The sequence below is a fragment of the Zootoca vivipara genome, chromosome 6 (assembly GCF_965207765.1).
Source record: "Zootoca vivipara chromosome 6, rZooViv2.hap1.1, whole genome shotgun sequence".
In the NCBI taxonomy this organism is placed as follows: domain Eukaryota; kingdom Metazoa; phylum Chordata; class Lepidosauria; order Squamata; family Lacertidae; genus Zootoca; species Zootoca vivipara.
The window spans coordinates 54,436,512-54,461,586 of record NC_142589.1 but is presented as its reverse complement, the minus strand read 5'-3'; the positions used below and the strand labels follow the sequence as shown (position 1 = coordinate 54,461,586).

Below are 25,075 nucleotides of genomic sequence, written 5' to 3'. Positions count from 1 at the left end.
GCCCAGCTGAAAAGGAAAGGAAAGACAGGTTCTGCTGGTGCAGGAAGAGATAAGAGGGCTCCGTTGTGGTTGAGGCACAAACAGGAGGCCTCTTTGCTTACCATCCCACCCCCCAAAAAGTAAACAGTCAAATGCAGTTGTGGCAACACCAGCACCTTGACAAAGTTATTAGCATTCTCCTGAGAGTGGAAAGAAAGTGGCTCCAGGTTAAACCCTTGGCTGCAGATCCCTGGGCATACAAAGGAAGCCAGTCAAGGATAGCCCTTGGATCTCCAGGACAACGGCTGGCTGTCAAAGGGCCGCAGGGACTTCCAGGCGCAGTATGGTAGATTGTGCTCCTCTCAATGATTTTTGGCAATGCTTACAGAAGCCTTTTTCTCACGCTCACCACAGCCTGGCCAAACTGAAAAGCTCTGAGTGGAAAAATTGGCAAAGCTGGAGGCACCGCTTGCGCCGGCAGCCTCTTAATCTCCCCCAAGGCCTGACCGACTTCATTATGCAGCCTTTGTTTATGCCCATCTTTTTTCACTGGAGGTTCTAACCCTGACAGTGCAGGAAAACTCACCAGCTAGCAGGAATCAGGCCTGCAAGGGAGAACCACAATTAGGAATCTGAAGCCAGGTATCTGACAGGACAATACGGTTCCAGTTTGCGGAATCTGAAGCAACACACCTTTTGCTACATCCTGATAATACTGTGTGGCACTAACACGTCCACTCCCAACTCCCACACCACAAAGACAACATCACTGAAGTGTGGGGGGGGGGAGCTGATGGAGGAGAGAACACAAAGAGCTCGAAGGATTTGCAGAAGATCTCAGAAACAGAGCTGCTTTCTTCCAAGAGGAAATTCCACATCCACACTATACATAAGGATTAATGAGAAATGGACCTTTGCCAGGAGAAAGGCGGGAGAAAGAAACTGAGGCCTGTCCCTTGAAGAATGAAGTAACTAGTAAACTTGGTGGGGGTGGGGATAGCATTTTAGGGGCACTTCATACAAGACAATTTCTTATGAGGGTATTTCACACAGGAAGACAGTATACACTATAGCAGGGGTGGCCAACTCCGAAGAGACTGCGATCTACTCACAGAGTTAAAAACTGGCAGTGATCTACCCCCTTTTGGGGTGTTCAGGTCAAAGTTGTTTAGGGAGGAGGAAGCCCTGCCCTGTTTTTTAGGGGTTCAGGTCAAAGTTGTTGAGATTTTTTAGGAAGGAGGAAGGCCCATTTTTTAGGGGTTCGGGTCAGAGTTGTTGAGCTTTTCTGAGGCGGGAAGAAAGCCCTGTTTGGGGGGGTGAAGGGCTAAAATATTGAGCATTATTAGGGGAGCCAAAGTTGTTGAGCTTCTTTGGGGGAAGCCAGTGATATACCAGTGATCTACCACAGACGTCCAATGATCTACCGGTAGATCACGATCTACTTGTTGGACGTGCCTGCACTATAGTATGTGAGAGAGCTGAGGAGCAGGGCTCGCTCCACCGGTTCAGCTGTGACAGGCAGTCCCACCAGCCTCCTTCCTTCCTCTCCACTGTCATCCTGGGGGCAGCCATTCCATAAGACTGGCGTGGGGGGGGCAGAATGGGGAGACAAGAAGCAAAAAGACTCATTTCATCAGCTTTGTTGGAGGGAGGGCCAGTTCCATCAGGCACCTCTTGCCCCTGAACTGTGCCAACTGGTCAATACAGGAACACCTGTGTAGAAAGTGATGCCCAAGTTTTTGATTTTCCTCTTCCCTCCTTGTCCCTTTTGCTTTGCATGTCTTTTTTTGTGTGGCAAGCCTCTGGTAGGGAAATGTCTTTTTTTAATTGTATGTTTCAGCCTTTTTGGCTGAAGAGCAGGGTTCAAATGCTCTAAATAAATAATAATGTATTTCCACCGAATTCAACAGCAGATTTCCACTTTGTCGACATATCACACGTTGGGGGAGACGCACATGGTTTCCTTACAATAAATTTGTCTAGTGATTATAAACCTGTGTAGCGATGAAGTGGCTCTTGGGATCCTGTCTGGCAGAGCTATCATGTGATTGTACCTGCCAAACTGAGACTTTTAACCTCAGGGACATGAGTCCCTAAGTGTTGAATGAAAGATTGCTGCATTGCAAGGAGTTGGACTAGATGAACCTTGTGGTCCCAACTCCACAATTCTACATTCTTCTTTACTTAATAGTAACATACTAACTACAAATTGCTCTCTTCCCCAAAGAGAAGGTAGCCCATGCAAGAATGAAGTCCACAGTTCAAGCCAGACATTTCAGGAATAGCATTTGGAAATGCATTCTTCTTCATTTCAGGTTTTCTTCCTCAGAATAGAAATACTTAAATAACTGACCAATTACATCGGTCCTGCCCCCCCACAACAAAAATCCTGCCCGCGCCCATTGTCCTGCCCCAATTCCACAGCATCCTGCAGTTTGCACAGTGGTAATGCCAACATCCCCACCCCTTTAAAAAATGCCAGGAAGAAGCTTGGCACTTGTGCTTCATTGCAAACAGAGCACATTTCTGCTTTTGTGTTTATGAAGGGTTTTCTTCAAGGCCCTCAAGGAAGGAGGCTTCTCTTCAGTTCCAGCAGGAAGCCTCCATTGACAGCTCCTCTCTCTACAGAAGCATGGCAAGACAGGGGCAGAGAGAAGGAGCACTGATGTAAACATGAACATATCACCACTCTGCTCCTGCCAGCCCAGGCAGATCCCCACACCCCACAGCTCCTCTGCCTCCACGGCTTCCAGAGTGCCCCAGGGGAGCTGCTGCTGAAATGGCATTCCAAAAATGTGCCAGCTGTGAAGCTCCAGCAGAAGCCCGACAAGTGCCCACGTGCGCACTCACTGGTTTTGTGCAACTGCCCTGCACATCAGCAATGCGGCTAGCAGCCAGCTCTCCTCTGCACTGAAGATGGGTCCTCTAGGATTGACTCACACGGACCAAAACTCTGGTTCATAGAATCATAGAGTTGCAGAGTTGGAAGGGAGCCCCCAAAAGGTCATCTAGTCCAATCCCCTGCAATGCAGGAATCGCTGAAAGATGGGCATCCAACCTGTTTAAAAACCTTCAGTGGAGGAAAGTCCACCATCTTCCGAGGAAGTCCATCCACTGTTGAACAGCTCTTACCATCTGCCTAATGTGCTGGTTTTGCCCTTTAAAGCCCTATGCGGCCTAGGACCCTCGTACCTACGGGACTGCCTCTCCTGGTTATGCCCTGCAGAAAACCTGAAGGTCCATAAATAACAACACTTTGGAAGTCCCAAGCCCCAAGGAGCTCAGATTGGCCTCAACCAGGGTCAGGGCCTTTTCAACTCTGGCCCCGGCCTGGTGGAACGCCCTACCGCAGGAGATCAGGGCCGTGCGGGATTTGACATCTTTCTGCAGGGCCTGCAAGACGGAGCTGTTCCGCCTGGCCTTTGGGCTGGATTCAGTCTAAACCCCCCCCCTTTTTTTAATGGAACCCCTTATATGGTTGTATATAAATTTTCCCTCAGCTCTTTTGCTGGCCCACGTAGGACCAGCATGGATAGTTGGCCCCGGTGAATATTGGACATTTTCTCCCCTTATGGCTTTGATCTATAGGCGACCGCTAAAATGAGGCTGCATTTTAAACTGTATTCTAACTTATATTTTATATCTTAATCAACTGTTTGTGTGTTGGTTTGTTTTGTTTTGTTTTTAATGTTTTTACTGTATTTTACTCTCACTGGAGGCAGTGAGAGATTTTACTTTCTTGGGCTCCTTGATCACTGCAGATGGTGACAGCAGTCACGAAATTAAAAGACGCCTGCTTCTTGGGAGAAAAGCAATGACAAACCTAGACAGCATCTTAAAAAGCAGAGACATCACCTTGCCGACAAAGGTCCGTATAGTTAAAGCTATGGTTTTCCCAGTAGTGATGTATGGAAGTGAGAGCTGGACCATAAAGAAGGCTGATCGCCGAAGAATTGATGCTTTTGAATTATGGTGCTGGAGGAGACTCTTGAGAGTCCCATGGACTGCTAGAAGATCAAACCTATCCATTCTTAAGGAAATCAGCCCTGAGTGCTCCCTGGAAGGACAGATCGTGAAGCTGAGGCTCCAATACTTTGGCCACCTCATGAGAAGAGAAGAATCCTTGGAAAAGACCCTGATGTTGGGAAAGATTGAGGGCACTAGGAGAAGGGGACGACAGAGGACAAGATGGTTGGACAGTGTTCTCGAAGCTACGAACATGAGTTTGACCAAACTACGGGAGGCAGTGGAAGACAGGAGTGCCTGGCGTGCTATGGTCCATGGGGTCACGAAGAGTCGGACACGACTAAACGACTAAACAACAACAACACTGTACTTATATTTAGTGTTAGCCGTCCTGAGCCCAGTCTTGGCCGGGGAGGGCGGGGTATATAAAAAAAGTTTATTTATTTATTTATTTTATTATTAATGTTCAGTAAGATTCTCCTTTCCTGTCATTTCAATCCATTGGTTCAGGTCCTATGCCTTGGAGCAACAGAAAACAAACATGCTCCATCTTTCATGTGTGGGTCACTCAAATGATATTGGTGATTCAAGACTGACAAGAGAAAGCCTTGCTCCCCAGAGGCTCTCCTGTGCCCTCTTCCTCCCCCAGCACTGCAAGCTTCTTGCAGGCAGGTACCCTTGTTTTTCTTTCTTAACTCACGCTACTCAAAAAAGTACATTGACGGCACTGTGCAAACAGTTTTTGAAAATCACCCTGAACATTTAAAAAGCAGAGTGGGGAGGTTGATTGTGGAAAGGAAACTAAGACACAATGAATGGAGAGGAGGAGGGCAGTTTGGGTAACAGAGCAGAGAAACGAGGGAGTCATGGAGGCAGACAGGAATGAAGACCTCCGTGTTGGCCAACAGAGAAAGAGGAAACTTCGGAAGCAGGCGGCAAGGAGCAGACGTGGGCTGCTCGCAAAAGGTGTGCATGCGAGGGGGGTGGGTGGAGATATTTTGGATGCAGAAAGACGCCCGCACCCATCCACAGCACCACCACAGAAAAGGAACTTTGGAAGCAGAAAAAGCAAACAAGGAAATTTGGGGGGGGGGTTGAGAATCCAAAAAGAAAAGAGACGTGCAGACTGACAGAGAATTAATTAAGTCCTGAGAAAAAAGGCAGCGAGGCCAGACCTTTTGTGAAGTTCTCAGAGGCCTCGAACCCTAAGCAACTAATCGCTGTTTATAGCAGAGCCCTGGAAGCTGCCAGCATGTGGGGGTTCCCCAGGGGGAGGGCACCAGACATGATGGCAGGCCAGAGGCCCTTCTAGATTTATGTGAAAAGGAAGGCGCCCCTCCCACTTTCCCTCCCATGAAGGCACAACCAACTAAGGAACGGGGGGAGGGGGTTGCCTCCCCACCTGGAAGACCAGGGCAAAAGGAGGACAAGCTGGAACAAGGTGGGCCTGACCCAGGAGAATGGGTCACTTGGCTCTGTGTGGGCACACAGCATTGCCAAAAGCAGGACAAATTTAGCAGATGCAGTGCTGCTTGCATAGAGCACCTTCTCCCCACCCTTGAACTTGCTTTAAAAACAACCATGGACTTTTAAGGCAATGCAAAGCCACCCTAATATATAGCCACGCACCTGCAAGAAAGCGCCCGTGGTCACCATCCTCATTGACAACAACTAGGTCCAAGGGACTGGCTGTAGCTTCATTAAAAGGGGGTTGTGACTGATATACGGAGAGGGACAGAGCTATAAATGCCTATTAGCAGTGCTGTTTTTCTAGAAAAAGAAGTTCTAGAACTCACCATGAACACCTCCCTTGCTTTCTTATAATGGCAATGGCGCCCACCTAAGAGGTGCCGGAACTGAGTTCCAGTTGAAAAAAAAAGCCTATTAGTGATGTCAGATAAAATGGAACCTCCACAGACAGGGGCAGTATAGCTCTGAATACCCAGATGTTGAGGGCAAACATGAGATGCCAACCAGCTGCACCCCCTCCTGGAGATGATTCTCACAGGTGGGGTTGGTAGCCTCCATCCCCCGGCCTAATCTCATGCAGGTGGCAGAAAGCAAGAAAAAGCCACCCACCTTTGCATCCAGCCCCACCTGCAGCTGAAACCCCATAAGAAATGTAGCCCTCTCCACAAGGTCAGCAGCCCAGCCATGCTCCACAACAACCCATGTTTCTGTGAATATGCCGGTACACTTCTGTGAAACACAGAAGTGTCTCACTTCAGGCTCAGTGTTCATCTGAAGACCTGGACAAACTGGACAGTGACTCTGGAGGCCGTTTGCTGCTTTCCCCTGACACGGGTGGGTTGGCATCTGCTTGTGGCCCCTGCATGTGAGCTGGATTTTTATTGGAAGTATGGGGGCAGCCTCGGCTGTGCATGGGACCTTATGAACCCATAAATCCTTCTGCTTCACTGAGCCCCCTCAATTCCCCTCTTCTCAAGCGTCCGGGTGCTTTCAAGGAATCCCCTTCAAACGCTCTCCAACCTTCCCACAGCAGCTTAGGAAACAGGAAAGAAGAAGAAAAATAGAGGAGTGGGGCGGGGGGGGGGGGAGAGAGAGAAAGCAGCCTTGAATGAGGGAGTGAAAAAGGCCCTTTTTGCCAGTTGAACAAAAGCTGCGGTGTCTTCACAAACAAGCCTGTTATTCTAACACCAAACCCAGAGGCTACTTGGCAGAGACGGGAAATATGAAAATGTTAGGCTTGTGGGAACCATCCACACTGCGTCTTTTTCTGGTATGCTGGGCCTTTTCTGAGTGTATTTTTGTAACATCTTCCACGCAGGCAGGCCACCCACTTCCAACACAAACACAAACACCACTCAAGTGAGTCAAAAATCACTCCAAGGGGCCTGCGGATGCATACTGTTCTGGTCCAGCAGCTGCTCCAAGACAGTGGCTAGAGCAGCTCTGATGCCCTCCAGACTTTCCAGCCGGCACGTGCCCCTCCAGGTGTTTTGGACTACAACTCCCATAAGGAGGACCCAAGGGAACAGCACTCTGCCCCCCTGCAATTCCCAGGGACATAGTACCTCTGGCAGCAGCGGCAGAATATAGCCACCCTGGCTAGTACCCATGGATAGCCTGACCCTCCAGGAATTTGCAGAAGTCCGAGGAAATAAAAAAAACCAACAGAGAAGCATCTCCTGCAACCATCTTTCTACATGCCATGCTGAGAAAAGGTAAATGCAAGAGGTCATTCTTGGTAGTCCTCAGAAATTGCAATCATGTAATGAAGAGAAGCAGGAGGAGGCCTTCTCAGTGTATACCTGTGTTTCTCCGAAAATAAGACACCGTCTTATATTTATTTTTCCTCAAAAAATCACACTATGACTTATTTTCAGGGGATGTCTTATTTTTTTCCTCCTCCTCCTGCCGCAGCTGGCATAGCTCCTGTGCCTATTACTATGTCTTATTTTCGGGGCATGACTTATATTCCTTGAATGCTTAAAAATCCTGCTGTTGTTAAAAATCCTGCTACGGCTTATTTATCGCTACATATTATTTTCAGAGAAACAGGGTAGCTCTTGCTTCCAAAGCAAACATTGTATGGAGAAGGATCCCAAACAGGCTCGAGTCTTGCAAATCCTGTTAATGAATCCACTGTGGGAATGTGAGGGAAGAGCAAGTGGTTAGGGGCAACAACTGCAGATAAGAAATAAATAATAATTTTATTATTTATACCCCACCCATCTGGCTGGGTTTGCCCAGCCACCCTGGGCGGCTTACATGGATGTGCCACAATTATTTGGATTTGCATTACACTGCAGATATAAGTCAGTGCAATTGAGTCGATGGTAGATAATAATGCACACACCATGTGCACAATGGCTACAGTCTGCATTGTGACAACTGCCCCAACCATTCAGACCTCACGGGTGGACCTACAGGCTTAAAGCGCCAGGCTTCACACTTCCCCAGCTGAGGGCAAGGCACTGAAACCGAGGGCTGTTAGGCTGCAATCCTCTCTCAAAAGAGGCCTTGCCATGGTGAGACAACGGGAGGACCCTTGAAATAAGAGGGCAGGCAACTTGGCATGACAAAAGCTCACATTTGAGAACCTGGGCAGTAGTCCTCGAAGGCCTCCTGCTGCGATAAAATAAATCGGTTTGTCAGAGAGATTCCCCTTGCTGTTTTAGCGACTGGCGCTGAAGATGTGGAGCATGAAAACCCTGCGCGTGTCTGGCCAAGTTCTAATTTGAACAGCTGAATGAATTCTCATTTGGTTTTGCTAGACAGATCCAGCTACAGCAGCACCCCTGCTTCCGCCTGTGTCACTGCATGGATTCCGTGTGTGTGTGTGTGTGTGTAGGGGGGAGGGAGGGAGAGATTTTTGGATGCAAACAGAAATCGTGTTTATGCAAACAGAAACCTCTACCATTCATCTCCCGGCTCATGTGGAAATCCCCCTCACCTCGCTTTCCTCCTAATCAGGCACATTCACCAGAAGCAGAAGCTCAGCTCGTTTCATGGAAACTTTTAAAGGGCCATTTCGCGCCGCCACCACCCCCAGTTGTTGCACTACAGTCTCCCCACCCTATTCCCTATTCCCCTCAATGCAACCTTGAAAGTCACAAGGCAGCAATCAGGAATTTGAGATCATCAAAACGCAAAGAAGGATCAGTATTCTGTTCCCTGGAGGGTTGCTCTCCTGTCTTAAAACCTATTTGCCAATTAGAAACCAAATTAAATCATGCAAATGCTAACATTCCTTTGCTTAGTTCAGGTCCAGGCTAGTCATTCCCAACCTGGTACCCTCCAGCGGCTTTGGACTACAGCTCTCATTGGCCCCAGATGACATGGAGCACAGTCTGCCCAGCCCAAAGTAGCGATAAAGCTCTGGTAGAACAGGAGGCCAGAAGCCAGAGTGTGACCCGTGGCAGCCCAGGTTCAAAAAGTAGGTATGGGGACAGTTTTACAAATGTCTTGTTGATGCTGCTGCTGACACACAGCAGGGCATTCTTAGTAGTGTCTCCCCGCTTGTGGAAATTTCTCCCTGGTGAGGTGACAGTCTGCCTCGTTATTCATGTTCATCCACACATGAATTTGATGGCTGAATGATACCTGTTCCATGCAACCTTGAAATTATTACTTCCGAGGATATGTGGCTGTTTAACAATATTTCAAGATGTTCTTAACATTTTCAAACATTTCAAATGTTTTTTTTAATTTATTGCACTGATAATCTTATAAATTTTGTTATTTGTAAATGTTTACTCAAAACCTGCTAATGAGTTCAATTCTTTGCATTGTTTCTGTAGGTGATTTTAAAATAAAGTTAAACACACAGACACAGACACACACACCTTACACCCATGTTCTCCCAACCATCCTTATAAAACAGTCCTGCAAGGTAGGCCAGTGCTGGTATACCCAGGCTGCAGCAAAAGGGTGTGGGGAGCCGAGGCTGAGAGGAAAAGGGGCTTGGCTAAAACCACCAAGCAAGCGCAAAATAGGAATTTTACCAGCTTGCTGTGGCAGCAAGTCCCCAGGCTCCATCTGCTCTCAGGTGGCCTTTGCATCCCCAGGAGCCTTTAAAAAGCCTCCAGCTTTCATTTTGGAGTGAGGAAGACGAAACTTCAACCACAGGCCATCAAGAAATACTTAGGACTGCAGCCACCCACCCACCCTGATCCATGCAGTTTCCCACTCATCTCCACAAGACAGCACTGGGAAGCTGCAAAAGATCGCACCCCTTGCCCCAGGGGTGGGGGATGGGGTAGAAAAGCCTCAAGGCACCTGCACACACACACACACACACACACACACACACACACACACACACACACACAGTGTCATAGCTCAGGCTGTCTTATCATACACAGACACCTTGAGCGGCCCCAACTGCTTCCAATTCAAGGAAATTAACAGATGACTGGGCAAAAAAGCAAATATATGGAAAATAAACACTGGCAGTGGGGGACTGGAGGTGGCATCCTGAGCCCTGCCTACCCCCCAGACACCACCTGATGGCGCCCCACGGGGCCAGGATTCAAGCAGCCAGTTCCTCCTAGCTACTCTCTTTAACCACGTCAGTTTGCTGCAAATAGCACCTTCAGAGGTGATTTCCAGCAGGAAAGTGGCACTGAAAATGGGGGGAAGGGAAGAGAGTCATGCTCTCCTCCTGGTCATGATCTGGAATTAGTGGTGCACACAGAGCTTTTGCTGACAGAGAGTGGCCAGTTTTAAGCAGACTTTTTAGGCACAGGCTTAGCACACAACATGCAGCTTGGCTCAGACAAGACTGTTTCTGCCGCTCATGGAACATGAATTCTTCTTCTTTCCTGGCACACCTCTGTAGTCTCTGGTCAAATGTGCTTCGCAGGTTTCGGTTGTACTCCAAAAACCTGCAAGACCTGTTCACCCAGGCAGGACACCGAGGGGGCGGGGGCAGGGAGAGAGTTAAGAAGTAAGGCCAGAAGGAACAATGCCTTCATTAGAGCACCTCTAACTCCTGAGAACTGATGATCGCTCTCAAGCCTTGGCAGAAAAGTCAGGGGATTCCGTGCTTTTTACCCCTGCAGCACCATTTTCTTTTCTCACCGCGGGGACCGACCTCCAGGTCAGAAGAGTGGCGGAAATAGTGTGTGTGCACACGACTGCCCTTACGCATGCGTACACACTATTTCCAGCACACTTCTGGGATGGAGGAGCGCCCGTGCACATGAGCACACACTAGCACCGGAAATAACTTGAGCGCATGCGCGGGCGTGCACACTCCTGCCCACTGAGAGGTCTGCCGGGGAGTGGACCAGACCAGCCTCAAAAAACGTTGCCGACCCCTGGGTTAGATCTTGGACTAGGACCTCGGAGACCAGGGTCCAAATCCCCACTCGGGCATGAAGCTCCCTGGGTGACCTTGGGGGCCAGTCACCATCTCTTAGGCTAACCTACCTCGAAGGGTTGTTGTATTGAGGTGAGCCACATACATCACATCTTGAGTTCCTCAGAGAAAAAGGTGGAATATAAATGCGATAAATAAGTAACTTGAATCAGATACCCTGGGAAAACACTTTAACCACCTATTTCAGGCAAGCTGAAGGGCGGTGAAGGTCTTGGGCAAGCGGCAAGGACAAGATCTCAAACATTGTTCTTACTTTCAGAGCCCGAAAGAACCCAGCCCTGTTTTGCTAGCCAAATCAGTCCAAGCAACATGGACACTCCCTAGCAGGTATGATTTCGGGGAACGCCCAGATTCAGTAAATACACAGCCACTATTTAAAGAGTCAGAAGACCAGATAAATCCCATCCGAAGACAGTTATCCACCTTGGGCAGACATTAGCATCGTCTTGGGTCAGGAGACTGGGCTTTGAGTGTATCTTTAGGGAAACAGGCACGGGGACATATGGTCAGGGCCAGATGGTGTTTTCATCACCAGTCAATGGCACTGCATTCAGAATGGTGACCCCAAAATAGCAAAAAGGCAGGGAGGGGGGGCATGTTGCTTGTGCCTCAGCCCAATTTCTGGCACTTAACCCACTTTACTGCATGCACATCTGGCTCACACTCCAGAGAGACTCCAGTGGAAAGCTACTGGTTACATGTCCAATTATGGCACACAGCTGCAGCCTCAAGGCAGCCCACAGAAACTCAAGGAAGCAAAGGCCATTTCTAAAAAAACGTTTTTTATTTTTGGAAAAAATAATGAACGAGTTCCTATGCCCCACAAATAACCCAGAGATGCATTTTAAATAAAAACATATTCTACTCAGGTAAAAACACGCTGATTCCCAGACCATCCGCGGACCGGATTTAGAAGGCAATTGGGCTGGATCCGGCCTCCGGGCCTTAGTTTGCCTACCCATGCTCAAGACCTTTGTGTAGTTTGGTCTTTGCCAAATTAATAATTAAGTTTTAACCATCATCATCATGGTGGTGGCCCCCAGATGTTGTAGGACACGGGTGTCAAACACAAGGCCCGGGGGCCAAATCCGGCCCGCCAGACCTCATCATGTGGCCCGCCGAGCGCCCCAGCCAGCGGGACCCAGCAGTGGGACCTTGCTGCTGAAGCGCCGCGCCAACAAAGTGCCGACAAACAGCTGGGGGCGGGGAAATGCTTTTTGCCCCTGGGTCCCTTCGCGCTCTTTTCTGGCGCTGAATCAAGGCGGCGACCCCCCCCCTTCCCTTTCTTTCTTCCTCTCCCTCATTCTTATTCTTTCTTTCCCTCTACTTCCTTCCTTCTTTCTCCCTTTCCGTCTTCTCTCCCTCTTTCTTTTTCTTTCCTTCTTTATTCTCTTCCTTATTTCCTACTCTTCTTTCTCTCCCCTCTTTCCTTCCTTCCTTCCTTCCTCTCTCCCTCCCACTCCCTCCTTCCTTCCTCACTCCCTCCCCTCCCTCTCCCTCTCCCTCTCCCTCTCCCTCTCCTCAGAAACATAGGATTCTGCTTTATACTTCTGGCCCTTAAACCCTGGAACCAGGAGAGCAGCTCCAGTGAGTCAACCTCAGCCAGTCCCTTTGGTGAAGGGTGGTGGCTCACTGGCAGAACATCTGTCCTGCATGCAGAAGGACCCCAGCATCTCCAGGTACTAGTAGCTCTGCAAAGGTCCTGCATGAAACCCTAGCGAGCCTCCACCACCCAGTGCAGTTACCAAAAATCATTTTTCAATAAATTGTACAATAATTGTACATTTGAATATCTACTTGCCATTATTCTGACTATGTTTCTGCTTTCCTAGCTAGTTATTACTTACATTATTACAAAAAAACAGTAATAATTGAATGCAGTGACAATAATTTATGATAATAAAGAGTGGACACATAGTCCTACAGATACAACCGGCCCTTTGAGGGTGACCAAACTGCTGATGCGGCCCCCAATGAATTTGAGTTTGACACCCCTGTTGTAGGACTTCCACTGTCATCTGCCCCTGCTGACAGGGGATGATGGGAGTTGTAGTCCAGTAGCATCCAGAGGGCACCTGGCTGGCAAAGGCTGGTGTCATTAACACTGGCCAATCCCCACCCCAGAAACTCACACACAGAAGGTCAGACAAGAAAATGCCAAGGGGCTCCTGCTCCTTCATGGAGAACAAAGCTTCAGAGCTACCAGTATGAAGCAGGGCTTCTCCCTCTCCTCATCCCCCAGAGACACACCTTTGCCATCTGAATGGGGTTCATGAATGAACCTTCAACAGTAGAGGGCAGTTGTTTTTTGAGACTGCTTTAGGGCAGATGGACTGAAGAAAGCCATCTTTTGTAGGAAGGCTTAGCCAGAAGCATTTTAAGGGTCCAAAGGTTTCCAGGCACACAGGGGAGGAAAAGTGGTCCAGAAACCTTGGCTACTGGAACTTTGCCTGATGGAAAGCGACAAGCCAGCTGGGGAGAAAGTGAAACCCACATCTGGGGAGACAAGGTTGATGCCATAATAAAATATTGGTCTAAAGAGCTTCTCCCTCCACGTGAGCTAAACAGGAAGCTACCGGGCACTTTGCACAGGGTGTGTGTACATGTGTGTGTTGTTCGAGAGCAGTGACCGTCATGGTTGCTGCCCATCAAAACTTGAGGCAGGAAATTACTCCTGGAAAGCTCAGTGACCTACATTAGCAATGCAACTTCCAGCCTAAGGGAACAAATAAGACAATTAACAGGAGGGCTTTGCTTCTGAGACAACCCTCTGGGGAATGCAAGGGAGGGAACACTGTTGACTCAGCATGGATCAAAATGGGAATGTTCCTATTGTTATTCATTCAAATGCAAGCTCCCACTTAACTGGCCAAAGGCCCCCATAACCCATAACATGACAAAAATCAATACCAGAGACACATGGCTTCAGAAATCCCTACTCAGCCATGAAGCTCCCTGGGTGACCATTGGCCAGGTTCCTGCTTCTCCGCCTAACCCACCTCCAAGGGTTGTTGTGCCAATCAGAGACAGAATTATGTACACTGCCCTCAGCTCTTTGAAAGAAGGGCAGAAATTCACACACCATAAACAAAAATAAAGTATACCAATTACAATGTATTTGTCCTAATGTATTATTAAAGTACAGTTTTGACAGTTTAAAAGACGCAGAGCCACCGGAAGGGCAGAATAAAAAAACTATACTAAAAAAAGAAATTAACGTTGAGATAATTATTTATTTCATTTCCTTCCATTTATAAACCCATTCTTCGTTGTTTCAACAATCCCAGGATTGTTATAACATAATAAAACAAATCACAATGACCGTTGCAAAAAGAAACAAATCCAACACATCAGATAAAAATTACTAAAGCACTATATAATGATATAGCTGCTATGTATTATAGCAGGTTTTAAATACAGTAACAAACCTTATTACAACTCCACCCAGAACCCTGGACATCTTTAGCCAGTGCCAAAAAACCAAGGAATGTGGGCACCAGACACACAGCAAGAGGGAAGGGCATTCCAGGGATGGGGTGCTACCACCAAAAAGGTCTTTTCACACATTTTCACACAGCATTGTTCACCTGATAGCAAGACAACTATAAGAACCTCTTTTACCAAATGTAAAGCCTAGGCAAAGTGGAGGAGGGGAAGGGGTTTCCTCGGAGATTTGGAGCTAAATCAATATTGAGCTGGGCTTGGAAACGTATAGGTACGGTAGATTTTTCCGAACAGACCTCATGGTGACAAAAAGGGCACTCCACATGGGCTCAAAGGTGTTTTCTCCATTCCAACCATCTGCAGGATAGATGGATGGTGTTATATTTTGTTAAGTTTTATTTATATCCCACCCTTCATAAGAAGCCCAGGACAGGTTATTCTAAGTATCCAAGTTCTAACATTAGATTCTAAGACATATCTTCCTTCAATCCAGTTAAGAACTGTATCACATTTCGCAAGGGCCTCACGTACAAAAAGAATAATATCAGCAAAATACTTTTACGGGATCATGGCATCACGGTAGAAGTAATCTAAACAGCATCTGTGGATCATTCTCTCCCCCTCCCCGACACGACATGTTCATGTGACCCACCAGGGGGTACCAAATCTGTGGAACTTTGTGATCCAGTCTCCATCCCATGCATTCAGTATGTCACATGGGGCTAGAAAGAAGCCACTATCCTCATCAAAACTGCAAAATTTACCATTTTATTTTACCCTGCCCATCTGGCTGGGTTGCCCCAGCACTTCATTCAACCTGGAACCCATGAGCCCCCATCTACCCAGGGCTGCCTGTAGTTTCTCAAGTGATGAGAAGGTATTCTGCACACACTCAGAGGTTCTGCAGCTTCTAGTCAAGCATCCCCAAACTTTGGGTCCCCCAGATGTTTTGGACTACAATTCCCATCTTCCCCAACCACTGGTCCTGTTAGCTAGGTTTCATGGGAGTTGTAAGCCAAAACATCTGGAGGGCTGCAGTTTGGGGGTGCCTGTTCTAAGTTTCAGACATAAAAGCTAACATTCTAAACAGAGGCTTGACAGGCATATGTCAGGAATGCTTTGATGGTGTTTCCTGCATGGCAGGGGGTTGGACTGGATGGCCCTTGTGGTCTCTTCCAACTCTATGATTCTATGAACTCTGGGGCTGTAGCAGAGCTTGATTTAAGCTCCATGTATCATATTAATTAAGCACAGCAGTTGCTTCATTCTTGGCACCAGTGCCAAGTAGAATCCATCCCCACTGGCCCAACTCAACCTGTTGGATCGCTGCCCAACACCCTGAATGCTGCAAGTAAATCAGGAATTCAGAATCCACGCACCAGGTTTTATTTCATTTCATTGTGAAGAAGTTGCACAGAGTAGCTGGAGTAACCCAATAAATTGTTGGTTGGTTTTTGAACACAAGTCTAGAAGACTAACAGGCTAGTTGAGGCACAAGCATTTGTGTCTTAGCCCCCTCTCTGACACATGTGTGAAGGGTTACCTGCCAAGGGTTACCTGTCAGGGTACATGATAAACAGGGCGGTGAGGTAGCCATGAAACACCAAGGTCTGTCCCATCTCCATGCAGAGGCCAAACAGATGCAAAATCAAAACTAAGGAAATCCTTGCAGGATAGACACCTCTGGCAACAGCACAGCAAAAACAGTTATAACCAAACACCTACCGGTAAAAGGAAGACAAGTTACTTTGATGTTCCAGTGACCAGAGTCCAAATTCAACAGAATCAACTTTGCTACCAAATACCACAGTTCTGGGCTGCAATCTCTTTGAAGGCCTTTTGCAGAAATGTGGGGAAGCTGTGACATCGACAGCAACAGCATTGCAGGAATGTGAGCATTTGTTTATTTCATGAAATTTGCATGCTGCTTGATTGGGTTTTTTTATTTAAAAAAAATCCCTCAAACCATCTTACAAAAAATATAAAACAACGAAATTAAAATTTCAGCACAGTGGGTTCAAAACAATCAAGAAGTGAAGAAGGCTAGCAAGACAGCAGGGTCCCAAAGGAATATGTCAAAAAGCCACACAGCAATCCAGGTCTTTCCCACTCCCCAGTGGGCACAATCTTTGCCAAAGCTCCTTGAACATTCCTTGTGTCCAAGGGCCAGAGTCTCTCTTCACAGCTTCCCTGAGAGGGTCTACCAGCCAAGGGGGAGAGGAACGCAGCAGGGGCTGCATCGCGAAAACAAATGCCATCTCTTCCACAAATCCAGCAGTGACCTGCTAATTGCCTAGCCCAAAACCAGCATAGATGCAGAATTGAAAGCAGGAGGAGCAAAAGTAGAACACAAGGTCAGCTGGGAGAAAAACAGAAGGCCCAGCACCGGGCAGAAGACAAGTATGCAATACCTTTCATTTTTTTTAAAGGTACTTTTAAACAAAAAGACCAGCTGGTTGGCAATGAGTTGCCAAACTCACTTCCGTATGACAACTGCTGATGTGCTAGCCAAATGGTGAGCTATATGACCAGTGTGTGTGTGTCTGTCTGTGTGTTTTAAAATAATGTCTCCAGGCTTGCCCTTAATTCCAAACAGTTGCTTCACTGCCATTCAGAAGTTTGGTTTACACTTGATTCCCCAACACCAGCTGCAAATGGTGGAGACAGAAAAAAACATTTATGAAGGACATAGCCCCAACTATCTCTTCTCTAACACACTCTTTCTGCACACAAAATCCTTCCAATTTAAGTGAACTGGATTAACTCTTCTTGTATGGCAAATGCAGGAATAGGAGGTCACAGGCCTCTCTTCTAAGTCTGGCAACATGAAAGTGACAGCGAGCCAGGTGGGAATGTGAAAACAGGCAGAGGGCAGCCCCTTTGGCATTGAGCTAAACTAAACACACAGCTCACCTTTGCAACACAAAACAACATCATCAGCTGAGAGAACTTCCAGAGAAAAAATATGGAAAGCCAGGGCTGAATTTAAGCTCTCCTGGATCCCATTCGAGTCATGGCAGATCATTGCTGAAGCATAATAGTCAAAAGGAGAAAGGAGTGCCTTTCTCCCAAACAATGCTTTTAAGCCTGAGAAAACGCTGGCTCCTGCTGCTGGTGCTACCGTACTACTATTACTAGTCATCATAATAAATAGCAGATTCCAAGCTGTTTCAAGCCCCTGAGTCCCAATTTAAGGCAATTCCTGATTTCCTCAGCTCCTATAACTTGCTTTATTTGAGGAAACTGTCATATTTTGGTTCCATCACAGCCTCAAACAAGTCAAAGACTGCCCCATTTAAACAACAACAGCAAAAAAGCACCCCACACTATATATCAACCATTTGTGGCACAGCAGTCACCTAAAAGGGGTGGGGGAAAAGAACTGTGTTCCATGTCTCCTTCCTGGTCACCTATAGGCAATTTTTAAATCAACAGAGGCGATGAGGTGAGCAGCTATCTACAAGCCTGGCTGCAGTACGACCATTTCAAATTTAGATTGTGTTTGAAACACAGGCTTGTTCGGGGAGACTTCCCCGCTGGGGTTGCCATTACTAACCACCCTTATTCCAACAGGGAACGGAAGGAACAGAGGCCATGACAAGTCAAAATGGGTCACTGGACTACCCCAGGAAAGCTCTGGAGCCTTGCTGGGGGCTAGGAAAATAAACAGGAAAGAGAGAGAAAACTAGGCCAAAACTCATTGACTAATGAGACGCCCCAACAAGACGCGATATTCTCCTGCAGTTCAAGCCAGTGAAAGAGTCAAGAGCAGACTTCTTTGCTTGCCAACACAGAGGAGGTTTGAGCCATGGAGCCCAGCCGCCTGCCCATTCCCCTCTAAGTCCTTGCCCATAGGGGTACAGGAAGCTGTCACACCCAGGAATCTGACTGTAGGTCCATCGAGATCTGTAAAGCTCAGGGTGGATTTATTTATTCATTTAGGGAAGCTCAGACACCAATTGATTGCAGCAGAATCTCTGAGCGGTTTACGCGAAATATTGAAACTACCGATAAAACAGTTTAAAACATTATTAACAACAGTAAAAAGAAAAGGGGAGGAAAAAGTTTGAAACACATTGACTCGCCTAACCAAAAATGTTTTAACCACAAAGAGTGGCTGCCTGGTGTCAATGGGCAGGGAGTTCCAAATGATGGTCGGACACCACAGCAACTCTCAGTGGCTGCTTGGGGGCTCAAGAGACGACTATTTCTCAGACTTGGGAGGAAATTCTGGGGACTGAACCAAGGACCATCTGCATGCAACATTGGTGGGATGCCACCGAGCTATGGCTCTTTCCTAGAATCAGCTTCTACCCTTTCCCATTGCAGCTGTTCCTGTCCCTCTTTCTCTGAGCTGCTCAGAGGGGCTTGCAGACAACTGAGCACGGGAAATATGTGGCTGTGGGTCCAAGGGGAAGGCAACCTTCCCCAAAGGGTGGCTGGACATAACCTGGAGAAAACAAGCATCAGCCTTAGGAATCCACCAAAATCCTTTCCCGCTACAAATAAGCCAGTCAACCCCCCTGCCATAAGCATCTCCCCTGTCAGAGCAACATTTCAAGTACAACATGACCATTTAGCATTTAGGCACAGTGAATTCTCCTGCATCATTCTGCCTTTTCAAACTGGCATGGCAACTAATCCTGAGAAGGCTCTGAACATCTTCAGCATGACACAGACCAAGACTGCCCTGCTGCAAAAATATATGGAAGGCATATTGAGCCAAGCCGCAATTCAGCACATGCCTATGTATCTCACTAGCCACACACTGCATGCGCAGACTGAACATTTGTGCAAGCGCGTGCCCCCCACCACCATCCAGCACCTGCTTCAAGAGGCCACAGAGAGCTTGATCAAATGTCCATCGACACATTATCCCCTCTCCCAACCTCTGGGGGTGGGGTGGGGGGAAAGAGGTGGGGAAAAAATGGAGCTGGGAAGTGAGAGCTTGGCTGGAGCATCAAGAAGTGCCTCCATCCATCGCAATCCTGGTACAAAAGGATCACATAGCACCATCTGCTCCCTCCAGTCTACAATCCTGGTTCATACAAGAGCTTTATGTGTCTGTCCATCCATATCCCCCCCCCCAAAAAAAGAAAAACCCCACACAAGAGCTAAAATGCTTGGAAATCTCTCTGCAAATCAGAACCCAGCAAGGATGGTAGATTCAGAGGGCAGGAAGAAGCAAAGTTCTCAGGGTGTTATTTAGCAAAGCCCTCTCTAGACTTCAAGGAATGGCAATAATGCAGCCTTTTCATAAGAAAAAAGAGAGTTGTTTTTCTTATGTAAAAGAGCAAATGCTTTCTAGATCCTTTTCTGCCCCTATAAAGCCATTGCCTTCAGCTACTACGGGAAAGAGGTTCATGTTTAAACTCTGACTCATGCATCACTGAGACACCGTAGGAGAAATGGGTACAGGAAACAAGGTGGCACCGCCAGGACAAAGGCTGGACCAGCTACCTCTTGAAGAACAAAGCAGGACAGGGGGTCGATCCCCCGCCCCACCAACAGAACAGCCAGACAGAGATTAATGGCAAGGAGAACAGTCGCTTCCCTTCCAGCCTGACTGCCCACAAAGCCAGTCTCCAGCTGGAGACAATGGCTCTTCAGAGAGCTGAAGGCATGCTTAAGAGGAAATCGTTGGTGCTGCTGCTGCTGCTCACGATGCAGACACACATCCCATTTGCACCACTGGCCAAAAGAATTTGCAGTTTTCACTGAGTCCTAAAAACCTGCAAAGCCTGTTTGACCAGAGGCAGCCGTGGAACAAAAGGAACGCTTGTGCACAGCTGCCCCCCTCTCCAGTCAAGTGAAGTGCCTGGCAAACCACCTTCAACTGGCTGCAAAACTGTTGTCCGTCGCCAGCCTTAGGGAGCTTATTCCTTCCTATCCCAGGCACCTGTGCTCACCGGAGAACGGGCTCTGCTCCCTCCTGAGCCTGGCAACAGAGTTGGCTCAGCTACCTTGCTTCTTTTTACACACACCCCAACAGCGGAGAAATAAAGGAGCTTGCATCTGTACCTTTCAGGTTGTTGAGTCCATCCAGGAACTTCCGGTATTTCTCGGTGTTCATTTGCCTGCTGGTGTGCCCTCCTTTCAGCTGGAAGGCGCCGTGACCATGTCCCAAAGGGGTGCAGAATGAATGCACAGATCCACAGAGTCGCTCTGAGGGTCCAAGCCAGCCTCCTGTCCTGCTCCAAGTTAACCAGCCACCAGACAAGAATTGCACTTTGGTCGCTCTTTGAGCAGTGATGTCACCCGGCCAGCCTCCCTGTGTTACGGCCCTCTTTGTGTTTCCTTATTTGAGGTGAAGTGTGCATTAAAAACCTCATTGGGTGTCAGCCAACCCCATACGCAGCCACATGCCTCCCTCTTCTTTATGCAAACCAGCAGTGACACTGTAGAAAGGCCCCATCTGTGAGCGAAGGAGAGGTGTAGGGTTCCACCGCCACCCCGCCCCAAAACCAAACCACACAGAAAGAGTGAGAGAGAGATGGCAGAGCTGGAGAAAATACTGTTTGCAAGAGAGAAAGGCCTCATCCATGCAGTAAGTGGGATTTCAAATAAGTTACTTAGAAACACCAAGCAGCCAGGCACATGGAACTAATGCAACTGGATATTCTCCATGCAGAAGAAGAGAGTAACCACAATGTTTAGTATTAATATAACTTATTTCAGTGAGTAGCAATTTGAATGCTAACACTGGCCTGGTTGTGCACACAATGTTAAGCAACAGTTTATTAAACTATTGCTTATTAAACTATGGTTTGTTTCATCATCCAAAGTCTCTCCAGCATCTACCAACAAACCAAAATTTGAAGCCATGGTTTATCAATGGCCTAGAAATTTGGGGTTTATAAACTGTGGCTCAGTGTTCTAAGCAAACTCCAAACCCTTGCTTAATAATGGTTTAAGATTTATTAGTGGTTCCTTAATTATAGTTTGGCTGCTCCGCTCCAGCCACAAAGGTACAAAATGGAAAACAATACATAGCTCATAGTTTGTCAAACAAACAATGGCTTTGAATTACATTGTGAGCCACTGTAAGGTAGATCAGTACTATTGTCCTCACACTGTAGATTGGGGGGGGGGGCTGAGGTCAAGCTGAGAGAAGCACCTCGCCTAAAGGCTACCTACTGGAAGGTAGGTCATATCTGAACCAGATTTTTCCTAGTCTGCACACACACACTCATAATTTTGCTAACTCTTACTTTGTGTCTCTGATGAGATGAATCAATACAATTTTTGGTCATTTGATACATCTCAGAAGAGTCAGAAAGGCCTTTGGCAAGGCAAGGGGACATGCTGGAGGAAAATGGGGTATGCAGAAGTAAGCAGTAGTCAAAGATCTGTTTGGATATCAGCAGCTATACTCAGGCCCAGCTCTAGGTGTAGTCCCGGTGGCGCGGGGCGCCAGGGCGGCGGGCCGGCAGGGGGGCGCTGCGCGACAAAGCCGCGCGGAAGCCGTGCTGCGCACTGCAAGGGCAGGGATGCTGGAGCGATCTCCGCGCCTCAGCGCCAGGGCGCCCGACCTGCTTGAGACGGCCCTGGCTATACCTCCCCCGACACCTTCTGTGTTGCCTCAGAAGGATTCCCACATCATATTCATTCTTCAGACATGCATGGATAAAAACCCAAATGCCACAGGAGCTGCTATGGTTTCCCATACAACACATGGTGGTGAGAAGCCACAAACCTTTGCAATCTGCATGAAGACACATGGATTTGTGCGGATGCAGCAAGCAAAACGCAGAAGGGCCTGTCCCTCTTGCATGCAACTATGCCCCAACACTCTGCCATGTCCTGGCACAAAAGTAGATCCTAGACAGGGAGATAAGCTCAAACCTACATAGCAGCGATGCAGAACTGCTGCAGAGGAAGCCCACCTCGGCTTCTTCCCTCTTTGCGTACCCCCCCCCCTCAGGATTCTTCCTTGCACGCAAATGGCAAAGTCATTAAAGAGACTACTTGTTTTTCAGAAGGCTTTTTGGTTGGGAACAAATAGCCTAAAAGGTGATCCAAGCGGAATGTGACTGAAATCCACGGAGCATTTTCCCTCGTTGCGTAACTTTGGCCTTCTCAATGCAGCAAATTGGTTTTTCAAAGGAAGTTTGACTGCATAATACCTAACCACACGGGAGAAAACTCAAATATTCCTCCCCCATTTATTGAAAGATACAAAATGCAAGCTGCAGAATTCAGCTGAGGGGTTTAGGTGTGAGTTTGGCATAGTGCTGCTGCCTATGCCTGTCCGCAGAGTCCCACATCCCACCCACAGGCCTCCCCTCTCCCCCCTGCTTCTCTGTTGCTGCTTTCCTGCAACTTGAGCACTTTCGTGGCCAGCCTCCCACTCTTCCAATCACCAGCTCACTCCACAGAGCCTCCCACGTCCGTCGCCTTAGCAATGGCAGCCACTACGGTCTCCGCACCAGGGACTGCTGAATGCTATCTGAGGGAGTGCAGCTGAACCCTGCAAGGAGCAGGCTTGACCCACCTCACTGTGAGTGGAAATGCCAAATGTCCTGCTCTCCTCCTCTCCCACACAGAAGCCGCCTGCAGAGCTGCAAGCTCCCAGTGGGCAGAGGGTTGCTGGGGCTGCCCTGAAAAGCATCTGTAGGTGCTGCCCGGCCTCCTCACTCAGACTACAAATAATGCAAAGCGCTTGCTTACCCAAACACTATTTTTATACACCAGAACCAGCCTTGTTGCAAAGGCACTCAATGTTATCGCACTTCCTTCTGTCCCAATGGAATTTCCTCCCTTTTACTCCATTAAAGCCCAGCGCAAAGTGGGCCAAATTGGGAAGGTAACAGGAGCAACCAACAGAGCCAGAGGTTTTGCCTGAATGCACAGAGGACTGAGCGCTGAAACATGCAACTTAGCAAATTCGACCAGTGATTAAACCCGAGGACCCTGTGCTCTGTCCAAGCAGGGAGAGAGTATAGCATTTCTTTTGGGGCTGGAGAGCAGAAATCCAAAGACTAGAACTCAGGCTTCTAGAGAAATATCGTGCCAGGACAAATGCAAAGCACTACTAGCCCAAATAATGGTGTTGGGCTCACCCAGCCTGGAAGCTTCACACTCAGACACATAAGTTCTACCCTCTGCAACACTCTGGATGCAAAAGGGGCAGAGGCTGTGATTCCTCAGCCATGCTGGAAAGTCACTCAGCACATGGTCAGAGACATTCTCTTTTTAAAATATACAATGGCCCTTATATCCCGTGTATACCAAGGTAACAAAGAATGTGGGGATCACATCAGATAAGCATTTGCATGGAAAATAACACGTGTGCGTTTTAAAAGTGTATTTCTTAGAAGATCCATGGCAACCAGGCCCTTTCCAGGCTCTTGTCTTTCTAAGGAGGCCCCCAAAAGCAGGAGGGCACAGCAGAGACCGGCACACAATGGCCACCGTATCAGTTTCCTTTGCTGCAAAAGTAGCATTGGACACCAGTTGCTGCTTCTTGTCTGAGCAGCAGCTGTTTGCCCAGGAATCTAAGAGGCACAATTGCTCCTCTGGGCCCCAAAGATCTCTATGCTAAAAAAGCAGGTGCTGGGTCAAGGGAAGCCATTTTCTGTCACTGCAAAAACCTAGTGCACACCCATCCCAACACCACAACTGGGGGTGGAGCACTGGGTGTTACACAGCTAAGTTCAATTCTTTCCCTTTAGGAAAAGCTTGGTGGAAGGACTTTGGAGTATGCACAGATGAGTAAATGTGCCTCCAGACTCATTATTTTGCAAGAAAGATTCAACTGTACCATGAACCTTCCATGAATTAAAGCACTTCTCCATCCTAACGAAACAAATCCACTTTTGCTTTTTTTTTCTTTCAGTTTGGGAAATGATGGGAAGATAGGAAGAAAAGTGTGGGATGAATGAATTATTAACCGGAAGATGTGTAAGCACCCCACAAGCAAATCAGAGTGAATGAAGGATGAAATCTCATTGCCATATACGGTACCTAGGTTTAAGTACACAATTGGTTCCGGAAGCCTGTACTTAACCTGAAACGTACTTAACCTGTTGTGAACTTTCCCATTAAAAGTAATGGAAAGTGGATTAATCCGTTCCAGACAGGTGGAGTACTTAAACTAAAAGTACTCAAACCGAGGCGTACTTAAACCGAGGTATGACTGTAACTGCCTCATAAAGAAATTGGAAAGAATGCCCAATTGAGCCCAAATATTATCTAATCTCTGTGTAAGCTTTGTGCAAGCAAAATGGGCTGAAGCTGAATTAACATTGTACAGAGGAGTCTGGAAATCACCCTGCTTGGTGTAAGGAAGGAGTTGCCCCTCAACAGTAAAAAATATCATGTGCCCAGTGGCCTGGGATGAGGGGAGAGCGTGTTCTCAGCAGGTTGTGGCTGGGATCATTTGCCTAAGTTGTCTCTGTACACATCCACCTGCAACATATCAGCCCTGCATTTGTGGCATGTTGCAGCCTGGAACCAGGCTTGGGACTGGATGAGATATTTTGGGAGGGCCGGCTCCTAAATGGATGGCCCTGGCCTACAAAAGGGGGGGGGGTTAAAGCCCACCCGCACAACCACCACCACCACCCCACTCAGCAACAGTGGTGACAGGAACCCAAAATGGCACAGCTCCATGCCTGCAGATTTGCCAAGTGCCCTAGGAATTTCCATTCCAAGCCTCTTTAGAGAATGGCAAAGTATGGAAAAGCAGACACAAAGCAGAGACTGGAGAATTAGCACCTTCCCTCCACCCACCCTGGTGCTTCTACTGGAATGGCACCATCATCTGCCTTCACATCAATGGGGGACACTGCCCTTACTCAGGGATTGATTTATTGATCTGCAGCTACCACAGAGAGA

At 47.8% G+C, this 25,075-nt stretch overlaps 1 protein-coding gene across 6 annotated transcripts in view; it reads right to left on the bottom strand.

The window, feature by feature from the left end:
* MACF1 (microtubule actin crosslinking factor 1) overlaps positions 1 to 25,075 on the bottom strand; it is a 292,907-nt gene that overhangs the window by 244,592 nt on the left and 23,240 nt on the right. Inside the window, exon 1 of one of the 6 annotated variants that reach the window (XM_088672218.1) lies at positions 20,258 to 20,530. The exons of 4 other annotated variants lie outside the window; for them this stretch is intronic. In XM_088672218.1, coding sequence (XP_088528344.1) covers positions 20,258 to 20,309 — 52 coding nt within the window. In that variant the 5' untranslated portion in view covers positions 20,310 to 20,530. Of the gene's footprint in view, positions 1 to 20,257; positions 20,531 to 25,075 lie in introns of those variants that run through there. One more of the 6 variants, XM_060275856.2, reaches the window with a different exon arrangement.